Source organism: Crocuta crocuta, unplaced genomic scaffold (assembly GCF_008692635.1).
Source record: "Crocuta crocuta isolate KB4526 unplaced genomic scaffold, BGI_CrCroc_1.0 scaffold619, whole genome shotgun sequence".
NCBI classification, from domain to species: domain Eukaryota; kingdom Metazoa; phylum Chordata; class Mammalia; order Carnivora; family Hyaenidae; genus Crocuta; species Crocuta crocuta.
In genome coordinates, this window is record NW_027533395.1 from 3,427,584 (window position 1) to 3,451,739 (window position 24,156).

The 24,156-nt window shown below is 41.8% G+C and overlaps 1 protein-coding gene across 2 annotated transcripts; it reads left to right on the forward strand.

The window, feature by feature from the left end:
• Positions 1–4,289: 4,289 nt before the first annotated feature.
• On the forward strand, positions 4,290–23,298 carry GSTO2 (glutathione S-transferase omega 2). 2 transcript variants are annotated; one of them, XM_077748394.1, is made up of 6 exons: positions 4,290–4,389; positions 4,571–4,679; positions 7,026–7,248; positions 8,219–8,320; positions 21,877–21,983; positions 22,996–23,298. In XM_077748394.1, the coding sequence occupies exons 1-6, from the start codon at positions 4,359–4,361 to the stop codon at positions 23,153–23,155; spliced, it is 732 nt and encodes a 243-aa protein (XP_077604520.1). In that variant the 5' UTR covers positions 4,290–4,358; the 3' UTR covers positions 23,156–23,298. The 2 variants fall into 2 exon arrangements, with proteins under 2 accessions (XP_077604520.1, XP_077604521.1); XM_077748395.1 differs by having other exon boundaries at positions 4,321–4,389; positions 4,575–4,679.
• Positions 23,299–24,156: the final 858 nt, after the last annotated feature.

Here is a 24,156-nt window from a genome sequence, read left to right on the forward strand (position 1 = left end):
AACAAGTTTTGAACATGCTGTAACGTATATTTTCAGGTAAATTAGGCTTCTGAAATGTCCTCCAGTTTTTGCCACTGTCAGAGATTGGTGTGACAAAAAAATTTTTTAACTGCAAAATGCAAACTCCACTTTCCTTTTCTCAAAACAGAAACTTGTGTAGTTAAATTATTTCTGTGGTGGCATTCTTTTCCTAGAAGGCTTGAGTAATTATCACCTATGACTGAAGTTTCCTATGTTTTCAAAACAGATCCAGTTCCATTTCAGGTAGCTAGAAATGATTTAGAGTAGGTTTCATATGGCTCTATTACCGTTTGTTTCTTGCTTGAGTGAATCAGTATAATAGTGGTATAAACATGATATAATAACATAAGGAGAATGTTTGCAAAGAGGATTTCAAAGAAGTACATATTGGTTCTTAGAAAGGAAGTAGGGATAAGCTTAAAGGTCATAATTAAAATCTTTGTAGGGAAACCATAGCATTCAGCGATAAGATTAAGAACCACACTACTGAAATGTAGCCTGCAGCATTCAACCCATTCAACTGGCATTAAATTGGTAGCTGGTAAAATAAGTATTTTGAGTTGAATTTTAATTCTGATGTGCTTGGCAAAGCAGAATTGTGGTACATTTTATCTTTATAGATACAAAATTGGAGTGCACTCTGCTATTAGACATGTGTTCTTATTCACTAATATTAGCCATTAATTTCCAAATACACTGAGCTCTTACTATACTGAGGATGTGCACAATTTCATTCAATATTCAAAACCTACCAAATAGGTACTATTAGTGTTCTCTTTTTACAGATGATGAAGATGAAGGTCCAAGAGGTTAGATACCTTCCCCAAGGGCCAAAGCCAGGGTTTAAATATAGTGCCAAATAAGAATCTTGACAATATATTGCTTCTGTTCAGAGGAAGAAATGTCTCCATAGTTCTATCTTTTCTAATTATACCAAATACACTCCCATTTTAGAATGTGGCTTCCAATACACAGGTATACTTTTAATAAATAATATCTTCCAACTCTTAGTTGATTTTCCTTAAAAGTGGGAATGAGGAGAAAAAAGTTGGAAATACATTCTCTTCTGGCATAGTAATAAGATGATTCAGGAACCTTTTACTTTACAAATGGAATTCCCAATTTATTATTAATTCAGTCACTGTCAGTATAGAGCAGGGATGGGCAAACTAAGGCCAGAAGGCCAAATCCAGTCCACTGCTGGTTTTTAACATTTATTTGTTTTTGAGAGAGAAAGAGGGAGAGAGAGAGAATGAATTAGAGGCAGGCTCCAGGCTTCGAACTGTCAGCACAGAGCTGGACACAGGGCTCACCCACAAATCATGAGATCATGGCCTGAGACCAAGTGGAAGGCTTAACTGACTAAGCCACCCAGGTGCCCCTCCACTGCTGGCTTTTGTACAGTCCAAGACCTAAGAATGGTTTTTACATTTTTACTTCTTCTTTTTTTCAAGTTTATTTAATTATTTTGAGGGAGAGAGGCAGAGGTAGAGAGAATCCCAAGCAGGCTCCGTGTTGTCAGTCCAGAGCCCAGTGCACTGGGCTTTCATGAACCATGAGATCATGACCTGAGCCAAAATCAAGAGTGGACACTTAATCAACTGAGGGACCCAGGTGCCTGGTTTTTACATTTGTAAATGGTTGAAAAGAAATCAAGAGAATTATCATAATATGTGCCATGTGAAAATTATATGATATTCATCAAGAGTGAGCCCTAATGAAAACTGTGGACTTTGGGTAATGATGTGTCAATGCGGGGTCATTGATTATAAAAATGTATCTCTTGGATGGAGGATGTCGATGGTGGAGGAGGCTGTGTATGTGTAGGGGTAGTGAGTATATGGGAAATCTCCATATCTTCTCAGTTTTGTTGTGAATCTAAAACTACTCTATAGGGGTGCCTGGGTAGCTCAGTCGGTTAAGCGTCTGACTTCGGTTCAGGTCATGATCTCACAGTCCGTGGGTTCAAGCCCCACGTTGGGCTCTGTGCTGACAGCTAAGAGTCTGGAGCTTGTTTCAGATTCTGTGTCTCCCTCTCTTTCTCTCTGCCCCTCCCTTGCTCGCTTTCTGTCTCTGTCTCTCAAAATAAAATAAAGACATAAAAAAAATAAAACTACTCTATAAATAAAATATTTAAATTATACATATAAAATTTAAATTCAGCATTCATAAATAATGTTTTATTGGCAAATAGCCACATCCATTCATTTATATATTATTTATATTATTTATGGCTGTTTTCACCCTAAAATGTAGAGAGTAGTTGAGACAAGATGGCTGGAAGAGCCTAAAATATTTATTATCTTAACTTTTATAGAAAAGTCTGCCCATCTCTGGTATAGAATAAGATTCTGGTTGGGTTGCTGCCCCAGGACTTGAACTTCCAGGCTTCAGAATCCTCCCTCGACCTCTTACTAGTTGTGAGGCTTAACCTTGCTAGCATCAGCTTGGTCATCTTTTAAAATAAAATTATAGAATTCTTATAGGACTATTTTAAGGATCAAATGAGTGATTACTCATAAAGCACCAAATATGTGTTAGTAATAATTTCACATTCCTCTTATGGCTCCCCCCCTTAGAATCTGTATAGATTTTCCTCCAACTATTTGAAATCTGCTCTCCTTATGTAAGGAGGCATTTGTCTGCTGAGAAGTCATCTCCTTGTCTACCAGAAACTCTCACATGACATGGCTATAGTCATTGCTTTCATCTCACCATCCAATTTGTTCTCCCCCCTCTTTTTAAAAAAGATTTTATTTTTAAAGTAATCTCTACACCCAATGTGGGACTCACACTCACAACACCGAGATCAAGAGTCGCACACTCTACCAACTGAACCAGCCAGGCACTCCACCGGTTTGTTCTTCTTGATCAAAATTAGCTCCAGAATAGTAGTTATCCTTTTACTTTATCTGTCTTCCAAAATGCAAAATTGTTAGCATAGCAAGTCAATTTATCTTTTCCGATACCAGATGTCCTACTGACATAGATGATTTTCTTTTCAGAGAACACTTATTCAAACATTTTTGCCACTGTTTAATTCTTCTAAAGCGACAACTACTCAAAATCACATGAATTCCCTCTGAATGACTTAGCAAAAAATGTAACTGAGTCACTATTTTGAAGATTTTTAAAGATTCTTATTCAGTAGAAAAAAACTTATTAACCAATGATTTCTGGATAGATTGGAATTCCAAAGGCCAAAAGGTACCCATTCATAAGTTACATAATTAAGTTCTGTCATTTTAATAAAAATATTTAAATTTAGTGAACATTTAAGCAGCTATTATGTATTATATCTTACATTTAATAAACCCTTATAAGAAAGGACTTACATCCTTACGCTCTTAACCAACTTTAGAGGCCAAGACAATAAAGTCAGGCTTTGAACTCTTAAAGTTCTTCAACGTCACTCACTAGTCATGTTGGGCAAATAATTTCATTTTCCCCAGGCTGTTTTCTGTTTTGCAAATTAGGAATAACACTAGCTGCCTAACTGGGTAGTCAGTGGAAATCATTTAATATGAGTGAGACAGATCATACTTTTCTTTCCTTCTTTACCTGTCAGTCTTACACAATCCATTGACCAGCAATTCCCGTTTCGGCCAAGCACTGTAAAATTAAAGGAATTATTTACCACCTGCTAAATGCCATGATCTCAGCCTATCAGGGTCAGAGCAAAGACCAGCTACCTCTGTTATGTAAGGTAGATGGAAGAGCTATCTCAGTGGTCCCTGCATTGCTGAGTTTTCTCTGAATGTATGCTGGGAGTGGTTCACAAATTCTTGTCTTTGTCTCTAGGTAAAGAATGTTCCTATTCATCACTAGTTTTCTGTAGCTGGGGTAAAATCTCACAAATGGGGCCAGAACAAATGTGAAGCAAGTGCAAAAAAATTTAAGGAGGTGCTCATTCTCAGGGTCACACAAGATTTCAACAGAACAAGTCCACCCCCACCCCCCGAAGTCTGGCTTTCTTTAAAACAAACAAATCTTACTCATTATAGGGAGGTTGTGTCCCTTTGTCTTAGAGATGCGGGAGGGAGGGTTTAGGATGGGAAAGAAAACATCATTGCCTTGGTCAAGTTTTATTAAACTCCCTTGAAGTGCAAGCTGGAATTTAAATGCCCAATCTTCAGGGACTTGGGATGTGGAGAAGTGACCCACCCTGAATGTGCTCCCATGTGTTCAAGGCCAGGGGTACTTTTCAGGGTTCTCTTGCTCACTCTTATTCCTGGGCTTCCAAATCTGAGCAGATGTTTCTNGCGCGCTGGAGCGCAGCTGTCTCTAGAGCCTGTGGCCGCGGCGAGAGCAACACGCCGCGCAGACGCCGGGAGAACATGGAAGATGCGACCAGGACCTTTGGGAAAGGTGAGCCCCCTCGACAGCTATCTCCGGACTGGAGGCGCCGCGTGGGNAAAGCCATATGCAGATGCGTCCTCTACGGGACTCGGGAGGCGGGGCGCGCACAGTTCTCCAGGGATCCCCGGGAGGCGAGTGAGCCCACCTCCCCGTGGGCTCACCGGTCCCTCGAATCCTCCTTCCCCCGCAGGAAGCTCCCCCCCGGGGCCGGTCCCAGAGGGCCTGATCCGCGTCTACAGCATGAGGTTCTGTCCCTATGCGCACAGGACGCGCCTGGTCCTCCGGGCCAAAGGCATCAGGTGAGAAGCCAGAGCCCCATAGACGCGCGGGGTGTTCAAAATCTGGGGCGCCCTGCTCCGATTTCAGAAGGGCTCCTTGTGTCCCTTTCTTCTGAGACAGAGTCGGTAAATGGTTAGCAAAGGGCGGGTTTTTTAGCGGGCCGTCCAGAACTGCACGGCTGGTTCGTAGCGGCGTCTAAGCGTGAAACTTTCCGGACAGCGGCGCGTAAACTGAGCCTTGCCTCTGGCGAGCTGGTTCCCTCCCGTAATGCTTGTAAAGGAAGGGCACTCCGGCGGCTGCGAGGCCTTCTCTGACTGCTCCGGCGAATGCCCTCCCTACCCCCGACCCTAGGCAACCAGGCAACTTCAGTTCACTTCCTTTACTGCGCTTACCGCATCCAGCATTTTATTCGTTCATCCCTCTTACCTCCACGCTCCTCGGCCCCACTTCCACCAGCGCCATCCTCCACCCCGCCCCTGGTAGCCAAATGCAATTTCCTGAGGGTAGGGCTTTCCTCTCTTTTGCTCCCGACTAGAAGAGAGCCTGGTGCGTGGTAGGTGTTTAAAAATATTTTTGAATGAATGAACAAATAGTTCCAAACAAGGAAATAGAAAGAACTGCAGTCAAGAGGTGTCTTGAAGGTTCTAACATACCTGAGAAATAGGTACCTTTTCTTCCGGAAGGAATTTTCCAAAACTAGCACCTGCAAAGGAGGTCTCGATGTGGAAAGTAGAGCAACTTCCCTGGAATAGGGACTGGAAAGTCCAGCTGGCCACAGGGCCAAAGTGTTGAGATTGTGTTCTTCCAGGCTGTTGACTCTCTTGGAGAGTCATTAAGGGATGTCTTCAGAATTTCAGACTTCTGTCAGAGAAATATCAAGAAATACTTAACAGACATTTTAAATAAAATTATGTAATTCTGCTCTTTTGAGTGTATGTGGCATTCATTTTCAGATTCTTCCTTATTGCTTAAGTCTAGTTGGCCCGAAGGTTACCTATTTAAAATAACAATAGCTCAAGGTTTTACCCTTAAGTGCCAAATTGGTAGTTTAGGAAGTAATGTAAATATTTCTTTAGGGAAGGATTTTTCAGCCTCGGCACTATTGACATTCTGGGCCAGGTAGTTCTTTGGTGTGTGTGTGTGTATGTGTGTGTGTGTGTGTGTGTGTGTGTGTGTTTGGATGGGGTGGGGTGCTGTCCTGTTCATTGTTGAGCATTTATCGGCATCCCTGGTCCCTAGAAAGGGATTAGACAGGACATTAGATTAGATAGGACAACCAAAAAATGACTCTGGACATTGACACATGTCCCTGCAGAATGGAGCAAGATTACTCCTGGTTGAAAACCACTGCTTTAGGATTTAAGACATTCTCCATGACTGAGCAAAGAATATACTCACTTGTTTCCTTTAATCTTTAAACATATGTGAGCACTTCTGGTAACTTTATAGGGTTGAGCCTGTAATAATAATAATGAGAAGAATAAAAAAGTGATTGTGTGCTTATGTACCTAGACACCGTCCCAAACACTTTAGACATACTCACTCATTTGATCCTCACAACAGTCGCAAGAGACGGGCACAATGATTATCCCCATTTTACAATTAAGGACACTGAGCACAGACAGGTTAAGGAATTTGGCCAGACTCACAAGCTAGACAGTTCACACCCCAGGCAGTCTGAGGCCAGACTTTGAGCTCATAACTGCTAATATTTACCATATCCTTTTGTGATCTGTTAATATCGGATTTGTATTTTGCAAGCTTTAAAATGTACAAAACTCTGTAATGCTGTGCTCAAGAGTGTGAGCTCTGGGGTTCCTGGGTGGCTCAGTCAGTTGAGTGTCCGACTTCGGCTCAGGTCATGATCTCACGGTTGGTGGGTTCGAGCCCCGTGTCGAGCTCTGTGCTGACAGCTCAGAACCTGGAGCCTGTTTCAGATTCTGTGTCTCCCTCTCTCTCTGCCCCTCCCCCACTCATGCTGTGTTTCTCTGTGTCTCAATAATAATAAACATTAAAAAAATAAATAAATAAATAAATAAAAGAGTGTGAGCTCTGAGTCAGACTTCCTAACTCTCAGCTTGTCTCTACGATTTCCTAGCAGTGATAACGGGCAGGAGATTGAACCTCCTGGAGTCAGGAATCACAAGGAGCAAATGAGACAAGGCAGAGAAAAGGTTCAGCACATCTTAACTATAGGAATGAAGACAATGATGTTGCTATGTATTTTTCTTTGTAAAAACCTAAACTTTGAAAAACTTATCGCAAATTTAAATGTTATGAATTGGTTGCTTCTGCCTCCCAGGTGAATGTCTGTCTGCGTAAGTCTCTCATTTTTGTTCTGTCTTATTTTCCTTCTGCTTTTGAAGACATGAAGTAATCAACATTAACCTAAGAAACAAGCCTGAATGGTACTATACAAAGCACCCTTTTGGCCAAATTCCTGTCCTGGAGAATAGCAAATGTCAGTTGATCTATGAATCTGTCATTGCTTGTGAGTACCTGGATGATGCTTATCCTGGAAGGAAGTTGTATCCATATGACCCTTATGAGCGGGCTCGCCAAAAGATGTTATTGGAGCTATTCTATAAGGTATATCGAAATTTTTAAAAAGTCATTTATAGTCTATTTTACTTTGTGTGTCTCTCCCAAACTTCAGTTCACTTTTAAAGCTAAATCATTGGTGACATTGTTTTGTGTTAATACCACATGCATCTTAGGAGGATAACTAGTATGAAATAACAGTAGTACTCTCACCTCTAACATTAAAGATTAAAGGCTTAACTGATAGGCTCTTTTCCATTTCAACCAGGAGACCCAAGAGGTATGGTTATGGTGTGGTCATGACTATGGTTATGGTGTGGTCATGACCGTGTGACTCAAGGTGGGAATGTTGAAAGAGCTGAAAACTAGTAGTGCTTTAAAGGGAATATTTCTAAAGTTTCAGGTAAAAAAAAAAAAAGGAGTGTGAAGAAGGCAATGCATGAAAGGGGACTGACCTTTATGCGGAGGAATGGTGCAAACTATCCAGGAAATGTGAAGAAGAGAGGAAAGGGGATACCTGTTGATAACACAAGAAAAAATGAAATTTTATGTGATAGTTCTCTTTGAAAAGAAATAAAAGGAACTCGAGAACATTAATGGCTGACCTAACTTGAGCATTTATGCCATGCCAAGCACTATCCTACCTGCTTTGTGAAGGTTAACTCACTTAACACTCACAACAGCCCTGCAAGGTGGGCAGTGTTATTGTATCCATTTTTCATATGACAACACTGAGGATAGAGAGGGTAAGTGCCCCACCCAAGACTGTACAACGTAGAAGTGGCTGAGCAAGTAGGGAGCACTGGAAAACCCCTTTAAAGCACACCGTTTTACCAGGGTGCTGTGACAGTGGCTTCCTGGAAGCCAGAGATGACACGGCCCTCCAAGGAGGTTGGGAACCTGGGTGTGGGTGTTGGCCTGTTAAGTTGGAGTGATAAAACTGGTTGCGTTTTCACCCAGAACAGGAGCACAGGGTTTCCTTAGGCCTCTCCACTAAGAACCTGTGTTCTATGATTAGGTCCCGTATTTGACCAAGGAGTGTCTGGTGGCCATAAGATGTGGGAGAGAATGTGCTGATCTGAAGCTAGCCCTGCGTCAGGAATTCTGCAACCTTGAAGAGGTACAAAAGGGGGTCCCTCTCCTGGTCAGATTCAGTAGAAGAAGCGATGCAGGGTCCCTAGCCTGGTCACTCTGATACCCCCTGCTTTCACAGACTTATTCTTTCTGCTAGACATTGACAAGCTCAGGTACAGTCATCCGGTTTTAATTTGTGGGTGCTTGCCCCTCCTCCACTAACCTGTTACAGAACTATTCTTGAAAATCTGTCAAGGAAGGGGAAAGGACATGTGATGAGTTTCTTCCTTTCCCCGTGTCACCACATTCTTTACCTCTGCGTGACTTCTGTACCTTCTGCCGATGAAGCTAAGATTATGTTCGTTAGAGATTTTATTTGGCCGCTAGCAAAAGGGACTTTACTACTGTAAACTTATTTTATACGAGTTTATTCTCTCACATAAAAAAGCCAGAGGTAGTGCAGTTCAGGACTATCTGGATGGCTTCTTTATGAAGTTATTAGGGACTGAGGCTCCCTTTCCATCTGCTTTGTCATCTTTAGTACAAATCTTTCATCCTCAAAATGACAAGTTAGCTGCTGGAACTGCAGCCATCGCATCCAAGTTACGGGTTGTGGAAAGGAGAACAGAGGGGCGGGAAAAATGGCAAAAGGCCATGCCCCTTTAAAAGGCTTTCCCCGGAATCCCTACTCAATGACTTCTTAAATCTCATTGGCCACAACTTAGTTGTTGTGCAAGATCTATGGGCAAGGGCTGCTGGGAAATGTAGTCTTTTAGCTGAGGATGCCATGAATAAATCAGAGTTCTGTAAGTAAGAAAGAGGGGAGAGTGGCTATGGGTAGGCAAGGAGCAATCTCTGCCAGCAGATCCTTCCCTAACCTGTCAGGAATACTACTTACCCCTTAGCTCTAGAATAATCTGAAAGGTGATTCATGACTTCCTTTATCTTTGTTCCAGAATCTGATATGTTCTCTTTATGGGGGTGAGGGTGGGAGTTGTAACTCTCTTGGAAGCCAGATAATGCTATTTTTATCCCTTTCAGGGAAGGCTGATTATTAATTCTCTTCCATTTGACCTTTGTCAAGTGGAAGCAGATTAAATTTATTTATACTTCCAGCTGCCTATCTTAGATTTGTACAATTGCAGTATTTATGGATGATGAATAATTATCTATAAGAAAGGACTCTAAAAGAAGACGCTCTGATTTACAACATTTTCTGACTTCAGGGATGTAAATACTCCCACCAAACGCTGATGCGACCTACTAACGTTGTGTCTGTAAGCCCAGGGCTGAAAAGAGGTATGATTGGTGATTGGTAGGCTCCTGCACAACACTGAGTAACGCATTTCCTCTTTATCTTCAGTAGCTGAGTCCTAGAGATAATTTGTTAAACTAGCTGAGATTTAAGTATTTACTAAAATACGGATGGTATTTAAGGTCCACTGAGTATTCAGCATTGTTCTAGCAGATTTATCCCATCATTAGCAAGAATGTAGACAATATCAGAACCTGAAATATGCCCGCTTAGCTTTATTTATTTGGTCCACTCTTAATACCAGTATATTGACACTAGGAGATTCGAGTGAAATACAAATTTGTCAGAAAAATTTTGATAGAGAATATTCCCTGACTTGCACAACTCTTTTGCATGGTTTTGTATAATCAGAATTTTGTGTGAGCTGAAAGTATATTAAATATACACGGTCTTTCTGAGTGATAAGTAAGGCAAGATACCAATACATAATCTTCTGCCATGTTATCCTCAAGCAAAAGGCTCAATTTACAACTTACAGCCTTACACTGTGACAGTTTCTTTTTTTGAAGTAAATGCCCTGACTTTTAAATTGTTTCTTAAAAAAAAGTTTCATCAAAATTGAAGATTCATTGTACTTGTTGTTTTGCCACATTTTTCTGTAATATGTTTACAATTCCTTGAGATACATTACTGCTGCACTCGTTATCAAACCAGCAGGCTCCCCAGTTGCTTTCCTGTTCTGGACATTTGCACGAGTTTTAAAATGACAGGGACGCCCTCCTCTAGCCACACTTTCTGTTTTCAAACCAATTCTCTAGCCTTCACTGAATCAATCTCAGCGGGACACATCTTTTTAGCTTTATTCTTTTCATAAGGTTTGTGATGGACTTCACCGTATCAGAATAGCACTCGAGCCCACCTTCATTTTATCTTTGGCAGAACTTTCAGAGGTTCTTTTCTTTTTTTTTTTTTTTTTCCAGTACCTTCATTCTAAATATTTTCATTGCAGAAACAGTCAGCTCAAGTCCAAAGGGAGTGAAAGACAGGATTTGGCCCGGTTTCTCTGATGCTTTGGAATTTTGCTCTGATTCAGCATTTCTGTACTTACAAATTCTGTATTCTGGCTGTTGCTTCATCTCTTGCCAATCATTAGTAGAACCTAATAAAAGAGAATGAGAAGGGTGGTAACAGATAACTCTGGAAAACACGGAGGAAGTGACAACCTGCCTAGTAACTTGAGGCTGTTAGCTTCTGGGGGCCACAGGGCACTTTAGGTTGTTTTTACTTTTTTAATGAGTGTTTATTTATTTTTGAGAGGGAAAAGGAGAGGGAGAGAGAATGAGCAGGGAAGGGGCAGAGAGTGAGAGGGACAGAGGATCTGAAGTGGGCTCTGTGCTGACAGCAGCTAGCCCAATGTGGGGCTCCGACTCAAACTTGAGATCATGACCAGAGCTGAAGTTGGACACTCAACTGACTGAGCCACCCAGGAGCCTCATGTTTTTAATTCTTGGTATTCCTCAACCTGCCTTGTGGTGTCTCCATGCAGTTTCCCATGTCACCAAATTTGGTTACATTCCTTGTGCTTTCAGCGATTTACATGAGGTCAGATTTGTATATGTTGTAGTTATATCACCCAAGAACATCTCTAGTTAAGTATTATCTTGATTCAGGGATGCCTGGGTGGCTCAGTTGGTTAAGCGTCCGGCTTCGGCTCAGGCCTCCTTCTGATTCTGTGTCTCCCTCTCTCTCTGACCCTCCCCTGGTCATGTTGTCTGTCTCTCTCAAAATAAATAAATAAATAAATAAATAAATAAATAAAAAGTATTTTAAAAAGTATTTTCTTGATTCAAAATTTCTACCATAACCTTAAGCTTTAATGTTTTTTCTCCTCTCCAGAAGGAATGCATTTGTGCCCAATTAGATTATATTTTCTTGGTTACGTTTTGCTGTTTTTCTTTAATTTTTATTAATTTCAATAATGAAATTATATGTTGCTTAATTGTCCTTTAATGTCATCAGGACATGAAGGAAAGAAAGTTTGTATCTAGTTAATTGTTCACTGAAAATAATTTTCTATAGCCTTTTGTGTATGGCAAACTATTTGTAAGCTGAATTTATTTTGTTATCAACAATTTAACATGTCTACAAACTAAATTAATCATTACTAGCTATTTTTTATAACAGCTTTATTGACATATAATTCACATACCATAAATTCAACCTTTTTAAGTGTACAGTTCAGTGGCTTTTAGTATATTTACAGAGTTGTGCAATCATCACCACTAGTTATTCTAGAACATTTCATTATCTCAGAAAGGAACCCCTTAGTCATTAATATTAGCTTCCCATTTCTTAAAAACCTTCACAGCCATCGGCAACCACTAATTCACTTGTATTTATGGATTTAGCTGCTCTGGACATTTCATATAAGTGGAAACATAGAATGTTAGCCTTTAGTGAGCATTACTTACCATAATGTTTTCAAGGTTCATCTTTTATTCCTTTTTATGGCTCAATAGTATTGCACTGTATGGAGATACATATTTTATGTATCCATCAGTTAATGGACACTTGGGTTGTTTTCCCTTTCTGGCTTTTACAAATAATGCTGCAATGAGCATTTATGTACACGTTTTTATGTTGGACATATGTTGTAAATTCTCTTGGGTTTGCTAGCAGATTTAGCATGTCTACTAATGTGCCATTAATTTCAGTTGTAACCACCATCCTTCCACACTAGGAAACTGATTACCCTCTAGTCACAATGGCTAATTGAGTGGTTTTTGTGCTGTTGCTACTTTGGTAACTTCATTCACTGTCCAATTCTGACAGCTGCTTTCTATGTAAATTAATATTTGCTGTATTTCAGTTAATAGCCTTCTGCTATACCATCTACCACCATGTAAATAATAGAATAATAATTAGTCCATTTAGAAATTAATTTTACTCTTCTCCAATTATAAAATAATACTTGTTCATTAGAGAGACTTTGGAAAATGCAGAAATATATAGAAACTAAGAAAAAAAATCCATAAGCCCACTAAACAGAAACAACTATTGGTATTATTTTGGACTTTTTTTTCTTTCCTTTTCTGCTATGTTTTTTTATGTAGTTGAAATTGTACTGTATATAGAAATAGGTTTTCATTATGATGGAAAGATCTTCCTATATTTTTATAAACTCTAGAATGCTTGTTTATATGTACAAGAGCATTTATTAAAGAAGTATTATTTATGAGGGTGAAAAATTATAAACCTTAAGGTACATTAGACAGGGAATGTTTAGATAAATTATGTTCATCTTGCGGTGCCTGGGTGGTTCAGTCAACTGAGCAGCTGACTCTTGATTTTGGCTCAGGTCATGATCTTACAGTTCATGAGGTCAAGCCCCACATCAGGCTCTGTGTGGACAGCACTGAACCTGCTTTGGATTCACTGTCTCCCTCTCTCTGCCCCTCCCCCCACTGGTGCTTTCTCCCTCAAAAATAAATAATGTTAAAAAAAATTATGTTCATTTTGTGGAATTCTGTATAGGGCAGTTTATTTTTTTAATGTTTTTTATTTATTTTTGAGAGAGAGAGAAAGAGACAGAGCACGAGTGCAAGAGGGGCAGAGAGAGGGAGACACAGAATCTGAAGCAGGCTCCAGACTCTGAGTTGTCAGCACAGAGCCTGATGGGGGGCTCGAACCTGTGAACTGCAAGATCATGACTTGAGCCAAAGTCGGACCACAAGATCATGACCTGAGCTGAAGTTGTATGCTCAACCGACTGAGCCACCCAGGTGCCCCTGTATAGCAGTTTAAAATGAATGAAGTAGATCTGTGTGTAGTGCCATGAAGAAAATTGCCTAGAAATATTTAAGTTAATTACACAATAACACAGATGGCATGATCCCATTTTTGTAGAAGAAAACAAATGTACATATGCATGTAAAGAAATGTCCAGAAAAATGCCTATAGAGATAGACATCATACCCACAATAGAGGCTGCTACTGGGAAAGGGATTAGAACTGGGAGGGGAAAGAAAACTAGGTAAGAGCACAGACAGGGGAGGGCAGGTCTTTGCCATTTATACTGCTTTCTTTTTGGGGGGCGCCTGGATGGCTCAGTCAGTTGAGCGTCCAAATTTGGCTCAGGTCATGATCGCACGGTTCATAAGTTCCGGCCCTGTGTCAGGCTCTGTGCTGACAGCCTAGATTCTATGTCAGAATCTGCTTCATATTCTGTGTTTTCCTCTCTCTCTGCCCCTCCCCTGCTTGCGCTCTCTGTCTCTCTCTCTCTCAAAAATTAATAAACATTAAAAAAATTATACTGCTGTCTTTTTTTTAAATAATGAGAATGTATTTCTGTACTACATGTATAATCATTACAAATAGAAAAAAATCACTTTTATTCTACATAATTTACCATATTTATAAACCATACTTATTTATCTGGCACACCCATTAGGAGTTTTTAGATTGTTGAGGGGAGGGGGCAAGATGGCGGAGAAGTAAGGAGCTCCGTACTTGCACTCGCGCCCATACATCACANGTAAATATTAAAAAAATAAAATAAGTTAAAATGTAAATAAATAAATAAAAACTGTGAACTAAAAAAAAAAAGGAGTCTTTAGATTGTTTCTAGTCGTTTACCATTGTGAACAGTGCAGCAAGAAACAGCAGCTTTTCTTTTTTGCAGAAAAAAACATTTTCTCTTTTTTAGAATATGTCCTTAGGCCAGACCTCCAGGAATGGAATGCTCAGATCAAAGGGTATGAACATTTAGAGGCTGGAGCAGTGTGTTGCTAAACTGATTCCCCTAAGACTTGTGCTGTTTGCCCCGCAACAGCAGTAGATAAAAATCGTCTTTGCACTTTCCCCTTTCCAATGTTGGGAGATTCCATTAAAGATGATATTTGCCTGCTTTGGAGAGAAGCAACAGTTTTTCATTGTTGACTTAATTTGTATTTCTTTGATTGCTAGTGAAGTGGAAGCTTTCCCCCGAAGGTATGCCATTTCTTTGTGTTTAGTTTGTGAAAATGGTCTGTTACTCATCTATCAAGATCTTCCTGATTTTCCTTGTTGATTTGTAAAAGTTTCTTTTAAAAAGTTCCTTATATATTAAGGATATTTGCCTGTTTTTTTAAAAAACCTTTTTTTGGTTTTCTTTTAACTTTTAGTTTGGCTTATCTTTTTGTACATGTAGAAATATAACATTTAGAGGTACCTGGGTGGCTTAGTTGGTTAAGTGTCTGACCCTTGATTTAGGCTCAGTCCATGATCTCATGGTTCCTGAGATTGAGCGCCTAGTCAGGCTCTGTGCTGCCAGCATGGAACCTGCTTAGAATTCTCTCTCTCTCTCTCTCTCTTTTTCTCTCTGCCCCTATGCCACTTGCACTCTCTCTCTCTCAAAAATAAAATACACTTAAAAAAAGAAGAAAATATAGGGGTGCCTGGGAGGCTTGGTCAGTTAAGTGTCTGACTTAGGCTCAGGTCATGATCTCACAGTTTGTGAGTTAAGCCCCCGCATCGGGCTCTGTGCTGTCAGTGCAGAGCCCGCTTTGGATCCTCTGTGTCCCTCTCTGCTCCTCCCCTGCTCATGCTCTCTCTTTCTCTCAAAAATAAATAAAAATATTAAAATATGTATTTAAAAAAGAAATATAACATTTAACCATATCGTGCTATAGGTCTTTCCTGTTGTGATTTCTTCACAGCCTTTCCAAGTAGTAAGTCATCTTCCCCTTCAGGGGAAGTGAAAAATATTCCCCTTTCCACCCACCATCCATCACTTTAAAGGTATTTGACTTGTCCGGTGTTGGCCTACTACCTTCTCCCCCTGCTATTACACACATACATATTGGCAGAAGAAGCGAGCCCATTAAAAGGGTCCTGGCATAGAATTCTCAGGATGCTCCTTTAATCCCCAAATGTTGACAAATTGCATTCTGAATCTTCATAGGGGACTCCAGGTCATAATTGTTGAGCAGTAGGAGGGTGTATGTTCTGCCCCAGAACCTACTTCTGAGGCTTCTTTCCAGAGGAGAAATGGGTTTATACGAACTCCGAGTTTGTATACCCTTGGTTCATTTGACAGGGAATCGGTTCATTCTTGCTGGCTCTGCCTCAGCAGTGCTTCAGGGTAACAGGGACCAGAAATTTGAAATCTTGAGAACCTTCTCTCTCTCTTTTTTAAATGTTTATTTATTTTAGAGAGATTGAGAGACAGACAGAGTGAGAGCAGGGGAGGGGCAGAGAGAGAGGGAGACATAGAATCCAAAGCAGGCTCCAGGCTCCGAGCTATCATCACAGAGCCCAGTGCGAGGCTGGAACTCATGGGCAGTGAGATCATGACAGGAGCCCAAGTCTGGGCTTAACTGCTTAACCGACTGAGCCACCCAGGTGGCTCTTGAGAACTTTCTCATCTTTTATAGACTCCGATTTCTTCCCGAGTCGTACTTTTCTGCTACTTCTGGAGAAGGGCCTGCTTTGCTGATGTATTGGCAAGTGGTTTTGTGTCCTTTTGGGGAGGGAAAGGAGCGAGGTTCTGTTTCTCAGGAACTGTTTCCTTCAAGAAAAAATCGCTTTCTTTGTTCTCCAGCAAGGTCAGTAGCCCTCCCCCCAGCCACTGCGCTGTCTGCCTTCTTTGGAGGCGCTGACAGTGGTGCAGAGCAGCGACCTCCTAAAGCACAGTGAAGCCGATCCCAAGTTTCACCACCCAAAACTATAGATGGAAGCTTTTTAGTGTCTAGTTTGATCAAGTCTGGGATTTGCCTCTCTTTAAGATCTTGCTTCTCTCACAAAAACCTTAACCGAGTTCTTTTACCTCCTTGGTAAACTTGGGCAAAGGCCAGAGCGTCTTACCACCGATGGCCACAAGGGGGTGCTCCGCGCCTCTTCCTTCCATCCGCACTCTAGCGCGAACCTCTTTTGGGTCCTCGTGGGGGAGCCCGAGAGGCCCTCTCAGAGGACAAGGAGCCCTTTCATCGGGGCTTTTTCTTTCTTTCTTTCTTTTCTTTCTTTCTTTCTTTCTTTCTTTCTTTCTTTCTTTCTTTCTTTCTTTCTTTCTTTCTTTCTTTCTTTCTTTCTTTCTTTCTTTCTTTCTTTCTTTCTTCCTTTCTTTCTTTCTTTCTTTCTTTCTTTCCTTCTTTCTTTCTTTCCTTCTTTCCTTCTTCCTCTTCTTTTTTTATGTGTTATTTATTTCTAAGAGAGACAGAGAGAGACAGCATGAGCAGGGGAGAATCAGAGAGAGAGGGAGATACAGAATCCGAAACAGGCTCCAGGCTCTGAGCTAGCTGTCAGCACAGAGCCCGACGCGGGGCTCGAACCCACGAACCGCGAGATCATGACTTGAGCCGAAGTCGGACACTCAACTGACTGAGCCACCCAGGCGCCCCTCATCCGGGCTTTTTCATACTGAGGGGCTGTAAGCACTGGACCCAAGGGTCACTCCGTCTTCATTTGAATGCTGACTCCTTATCTGTTTCTACATCCAAAAGCATGGGAACGCTATGTAGTCAATTTTCAGTGAACTGCAGAACAGAAGATTTTAAAAGTAGGTTTTGTTTTGTTTTACTATTCCAGGACATCAAATGTCTTTTTCCCAAATATGCTAGTTCTTAAGCTTGGATTGGAGATGTGTCGAGACTTTTAGGAAAGTGGAGAGCTAGAAGCTGGAGTCTCCCTTCCTTTCCTGTGCTGCCCATGTGTGGCCTGGGGACGATGTCTGGGGCCTTGGAAGAAAAGCACCTTCTGCAAGCAGGCTATTTTGCCTTGCTTGGCACACTACAGACGAGAGCTCTGAAAGTGGGGGATTCTATTGGGAGAGAAGCTATTCAGCATTGAGAATGGCCAGTGTCATATGTGGCAGGTTGGTGACAAAAAGAACTCAAAACAGAGTTTTAAAACATGGATATTAGCATAAGCACTGCTAAGTGGGTTGAGAGACAGCACAGCCTCGTGTTCCATTTGTGATGATGAAACACTTCGGGAGGATAAGCCACTGGAGATGAAGACTATTCGTCTACTGACTACCCTACTATCCTGTTTTACTTCTGACTGTCCTAAAATCTGTCAGAGGAGCTAATTGGCTCTAGGCAAGGGACTAAATTTAAACTGAGAACACAGGAGAAGTATTAGTAATGTTGACCAAAGGCCCTCTTATCAATAGAAGAAAACGAGAAGGAGAGAATTTTGTAAAGATTTTATTTTATTTTATTTTAATGTTTTTTATTTATTTCTGAGAGAGAGAGCGGGAGCGTGAGCAGGGGAGGGTCAGAGAGAGAGGGAAACACAGAATCTGAAACAGGCTCCAGGCTCTAAGCTGGCTGTCAGCACAGAGCCCGACGCGGGGCTCAAACCCACTAACCATGAGATCATGACTTGAGCCAAAGTTGGGCTTAACCGACTGAGCCACCCAGGTGCCCCTAAAGATTTTATTTTTTAAGTAATCTACACTCAGTGTGGGGCTTGAACTCACAACCCTGAAATCAAGAGTCACACGCTGTGCTGACTGAGCCAGCCATGTGCCCCAGGAAAGAATTTTGATAGTGTTGTTGTTGTTGTTGTTTACTGTGATTGTGTCTCATCTCCCAGTGGGATAGGTGCTCTAGCAGAGCCCCTGTTTGAGAGAAAGAAAATGGGAATGGGCAGGGAGTTCTCACCGGGAAGCTCACAGCCGGGCCAGCTTTGGCTATAGAGGGGCTGAGGCTTTCAGAGTTTGTGGATTCTAAGCTTTTTGCTGATATTTAAATTTAAAGAGCAAACAAAGAATTCACAAGAGACTGTGATTACAGTTCTCATACTTAGATATTTGAAGTTCAACAGCACAAGGGCTGACTCTAGTATGGGAATAAGGAGAATGCTGTTTTTGTCTTAGCTCCTGCACTACCCAGAGAGCTCCTTCACCTCCCTGGGACTGAGTTTCCTCCTCTGAAAAGTGAGAGTCTCTTTGTGCTTCCATGTGAGAGGCAAGAATCGGCTCCCCCCGACATGTTTTCCTCTCCTCCTTAGCTGCCAGGAAACTCAAGTCAGGTTCAAAGATTTAAGGAACTCTGCAGGACCCTGGGCTTGATATCTTGATGTCATTTTCCTTCCTTGTTTTGACCTTCTGTTCTAACTTTTGTTTTTTTCTGATCTTGGTGTTTTATTATTTTTCGTGTTAAAAACATTTTTTTAATGTTTATTTTTGAAAGAGAAAGACAGAGCAGGAGCAGGGGTGGGGCAGGGAGAGAGAGGGAGACACAGAATCTGAAGCAGGCTCCAGGCTCTGAGCTGTCAGCACAGAGCCCGATGCGGGGCTGGAACCCACAAACTGTGCGATCATGACCTGAGCGAAGTCAGATGCTTAACCGACTGAGCCACGCAGGTGCCCCTTTCATGTTTTTTTATTGTACGCATTTTTTTTTTTACACCGCATCTGTAATCCTTTGTGTAATGAGCATGGTATAAATAAATGGTAAAGTGTGGGGGGAGGGGTCCCAGTAGAGGCGTTCTGGTGACCCTTACAGCACTGATGTTCTGTGATTCTCAATGGAAAAGCTGAAGCACATGTCTGGGACATATCAGGTTTGCATGGAAGGGAGCTCTCTGACTGAGGGTCTTAAGAGTTTCAATAAACCTGTAAGGAGGGCTGGCCAGGTTGTTCTCCTATATCACTGGCACGTGTCTGCAAAGGAGCCAGCACTTGGTGCTACTTTATAGGAAGATGGCTTTTCTCCTGGGACTTCTATAATTTAAAAAAAAAAGTTTATTTTTGAGAAAGAGAGAGAGAGAGAAAGTGCGTGCGTGAGTGCTAATGGGGGAGGGGCAGAGAGAGACACACAGAATCCCAAGTAGCTCAGAGCCTGATGCAGGGCTTGAACTCAAGAACTGCAAGATCAGCTGGATGTCCTCTTTGGAGAAGTGTCTGTTCATATCTTCTGCCCATTTCTNTCAGTGCCCCTCTCTTGGGATTTTAGACTTGCCCTGTGAGAAACCTGGGGGAGAAATGCCTGTCTGAGGCAAGTGTCAAGAATCAGCAGCTGTATCAAAACTCCAAGGAATTTTGATGTTACACTGGATTTAAGAACGCCCAAGGGAGGGGCACCTGGGTGGCTCAGTCGGTTAAGTGTCTGACTCTTGATCTCATCTCAGGTCATGATCTCAGGGTCCTGAGCCCGGGTTACCGTGTTGGGCTATTGCCTGGGTGTGAAGCCAAGTTAAGAAAAAAAAAAAAAGAGAGAGAAAGAGAGAGAGAAAGAAAGAAAGGAAGGAAGCAAGCCTGAGGGAATGTGTATATGTATTTTGGGGGTGGGAGAGGAGAGGCTGGCTGAGAATAAGTAATACCTCATCTGTTTCATCCATATGCTCATTTTGACTGTACCAAGTACTTGGATAGGGCTTGAATTACTTGAGTGTTTATATAAGAATTAATTATATCTGTAACATCATGTATATCAAAGACATACTCCTACTTTGAGTAAATAAAAAGCTTAAAAATATATATGAAAGAAATATCAATAACTAAGCAGTTATTCATTTTCAAAATATCACTTTACCAAAGAACCTACCAAAGGTTCCAATAAATGTCCATATGCTTTGTTTCGGCAAGGACTTTCCCAAGAGCACTGCTGCTCTGTAAACAGAAGAATTATACAGATGTTCCAGGGTTGATCAATTTAGATTTGGGTCTCATTTGTGCCATGAAGGCCAACAATAAGCTGGAGGTATAGGTTTCAAAGCGAGAGGTAAAAGTTTGGGTAATTATGATCTATTCCTGAACATAAAGAAGCTTTGGTGCTGTCTGCGACCCATGAAAATGGAACAATTTGTTCTTTTCTGCTGTAAGTCAGATCTGTTTTCTTACGCCTTAAAATAGCCTCCATCTTGAATCTTCATTGGCCAGATTCTACTGTTTTAGTTCCATCCTGTTCGTTTTCTTGAACAAAGTGATGCTACCTAACATTTTTCCAGACTTCCAGGACATCAGTCATGTAAACTCCTCTTTGCCATATTGGGGGATAATGAAAACATAGGCTTTAGGGCAATGAGATTTGCTTTCTCCTCTAAGAGTGGCAGGTGAAGGGAACCCATTGATCTCTCTGTCGGAGGTGGATCTGCTTTCTGTAGATGTAGACTTTGGACATCTCTATGCTTTCCTATGATAAGAGCGTATGTTTATTCATTCATGATTACGTAACTCCTCACCATAACCTCTAAGGAACTTACCACCATTTTATAGGTGAGAAAATTGAGGCATTTGCCCCGCATTCAATATTGAATAGGAGGTAGAGCCTAAGATAGGACTCAGTCGGCCTGCTCCTGAGCTCACCTTCTCAATGGCAACCCTCGACTACATCATAGAATCCATAAGCTGGTCTGGAATATGGAAAATCAAGCCTGAGTGGTAGGGATAGGAATGTAGAAATCTATCTAAAGGATGTAGGAATCTGGATCTATAGCTATAGGGGAGTATGTAGTTGATTATGAGTTATCTGGGTCAAAGAGAGTTGTTTGCTTGATTTACCTAGGTAACTGGCACCATACTTTTCTCTTTGGAAATACCTGGCCCAAAAGTAACCTCTGCTAAACATTTTTGCTTTTAAAAATTTCCAGTACTTTTTTTTCTTTTTTAACTGGCATTTGGTAATCTGTTAAGAGTTTATCTGTTTGCTTTATAGTCTACCTATCTGGGTAAATTTGTCCCATTGGGAAATGAGAAATTCTATTTTAATATAAAAAGTTGACAGTGATGAGTGGACAGAAGTGTACAGTTCAAAGAGCTCAAATAGAGAAAGAAAATATGATATAAAGACAGTGTTGGGACTTGAGGGAGTCCACTGAAGACCATTTGCTCTTTAGTTATGAATTGATTGAGAAATAAGTCTAAAGAGGAAGACATAATGGAGACTATAGTATTCCCTTAATTACAGATAAAATGGATCTTGGAGAATGGGGAAACAGGGTTCCTAATGTGGTCCCCTCCCTCCCAGTAATGGGCAGCGCTGGCTCGGGGCAGGCCTCTGTCTACAGGAACTGAGCTCATGCATGGAAAGTTTAGCACTCGGAGGAACGGAGGAATGTGTTCTAGGCTAAAAGGGCGGAGCTGGGCTCCCTCTGCTTGGGTTTTCCTCCAAATTCCCTAGTCAGATGAGGCACCCCATTGCTCCGGTGTTGAAAGTGGGGGAAGAGCTGCATGTGGCTGGGAGTTTGACCCTGAAGTGGAGGAAACCTCAGGAAAAGGAAAGACTCACTGCCTAACAAATTGGAAGGAGAATCAGAGCCTTGGTTCTGTCTCTTTGGGAATCAATTAGATATTTGTATTTAGCATCTATAAATATGTCAGTAGGTAGGTAAATTAACTTGCTTTTGTTCTGTTTAAACTTTAGATTCTTGGCTATCAGAACACCATCTTCTTTGGTGGAGACTGTATATCCATGATTGATTACCTCTTTTGGCCCTGGTTTGAGCGGCTGGATGTGTATGGAATAGCTGAGTAAGACATTTGACCATGGGTTTGCATGGGGTAACAAGCAGAATGACCAACCACACAGCATGGAAAGTTAGGGATGTCTGAAATAGAAGAAATTGCCCATGGACTTGGGGAGACCATGTAGAGGTCCCCAGCCAGAACATGCGATCTGTTCTGTTGCTCAGAGACGTTGAACTTGTATTGGCTCCTGCTGTGTTCCCAGACAGTCACAGAGTGGGTGCTGAACAATTCTGGCATTGGCGAACCAGGTCCTGCCCTGGCAGAGTACATGTGTACCCTTACAATGCTTGGGCTCAAACCTACCCAGCCATGCTCTCCCACACCTTCCACTTTGGCTGTCTCCAAAGGCAGATCACATAAAATATATTTAGATATTTTAAACTATGTCTCAAAATAAACATTACCAAAATCTGTCTCCTCCAGAGATGGAGTAGTGAACGATGGATCAGGACCCCTCACCTCCTCCTGGATTTCCCACTTGCCAGTGGTACTATTTTGATCAAATCACTTCCATATCCTAGACCTAAATTTCCCGGTCCATCTTTGAAAGGGCTTGGTCAGCTCCATTAAGTATTTCAAAGTTTGATGATGGTTTTACTAATTTTTAAAAAGTGTTTTTGGAAACGACATGTCTTTACTTTTTTCAAACTCCCTAAAGTAAAATCTAAGAATGACAGAAGAACGTTTCTTTTTTTGGGGTGGTGGTGGTGGTGTCTTTTTGTTGGTAAACAGCAAAGCCCAGACACCTTACTTCCCCAGAGCAGTCAGTCCACAAGCATTTTAACTGTACTGTGAAAAGCAACAACTTCTCTAATTCCAAACATTCACAGCTGTTCCCCAAATGAGCTTTTCCTCCGGTCAATGATCATGATCAGTTGATAATAAGGTAACGAAGATAAGTTTATTGCCCAAATAAACCAATCTATTGTATCTTGTCCATCTATAAAGGGACACCTGCCACCTTTCCCCACCGCTTCCCTTTCGGACGAGCTAACAGTTCTTTCCTGTTCTGCAGCTGTTTGAACCACACGCCAGCTCTCCGGCTCTGGACAGCAGCCATGAAGCAGGACCCCACAGTGTGCGCTCTTCTCATAGATAGGAACATTTTCCTAGGCTTCTTGAATCTTTATTTTCAGAACAACCCTGATGCTTTTGACTTTGGGCTAACTTGCTGAGTCTCAGTCTCCCCCTTCACCATCCAGAATTCCCAAGCATGCCATGAGTCTGCATCAGGGACTGTTTTGGTGGGTCAATCTCAGTTCGTTTTCTTTGAGGTTCTCAATAAACATGGAGACAGAAAATGTATTCTTTCTGATAATCTGTTTGCATGACTCCTCTGGCCTGTACCTTCTGACGATTCTCTAGAAATCTCGAGTGCCCAGTGCCAATGTCCAAGCACATTTTGGGAGCCTGTGTGCATCCTGGATCCTTGGCCTTTGGCCCAGTTTGACCTCCAGATCATTGGTGCTCAGGCTGATGTGGAGGTTCAATGATGTTCATCAATGATGCCTATCAATGATGTTCATTATTCCAGATTGGCCCCCTCCACGACCTCCCTGGAGAGGGGAAAGCTAGAGAAGAAGAGGAAGAAGAAAACACTCCAGGTCCAAATACTCTCCATTTGCCAACCGAAAGCTGCTGTCCACATGGGCGTGCATGCGTATCATTCTTGTTGACACTTCGGCGTGGGCCTGGGAGACACCGAGGGTCTCATGACTAAAAAAACTCTGAAGCAGGAAATGAAACACCCGTTGTTCCCCTGGACTGACTACGTCAGAATGTCACCGGTGCTGTCAGGGCTCAGGATGGCTCACAAAATGTTCCATAGCCGACATCCTGCCTTGAAAAAATAAACACGCCCCAAACCCAGTCACAGGCAAAGGTCACTTGGTTGGATTTGCGTCACACACACTTTCACTTTGTCACAACAGATGCCTCTGGTTGCCTGTTGTGTACCAAGCCCTGAGCCATGTGGGGGCTAGAGATGACAAAAACACAGGAGCCCCCGATCAGTCCACTCATCTTGGTGGATGTTGTAAACTTCGTGCTTTGGAACTGGTTCTCCGGCAGTGGGAACACTTGTCTTGGCCCCATGTGGCGCCTCGACTGGTTCTACCCAGCCCTGCTCATGACTGAGGGTGACAGGTATCCCGGAAGATGGCTGGGGGTGCTGGCA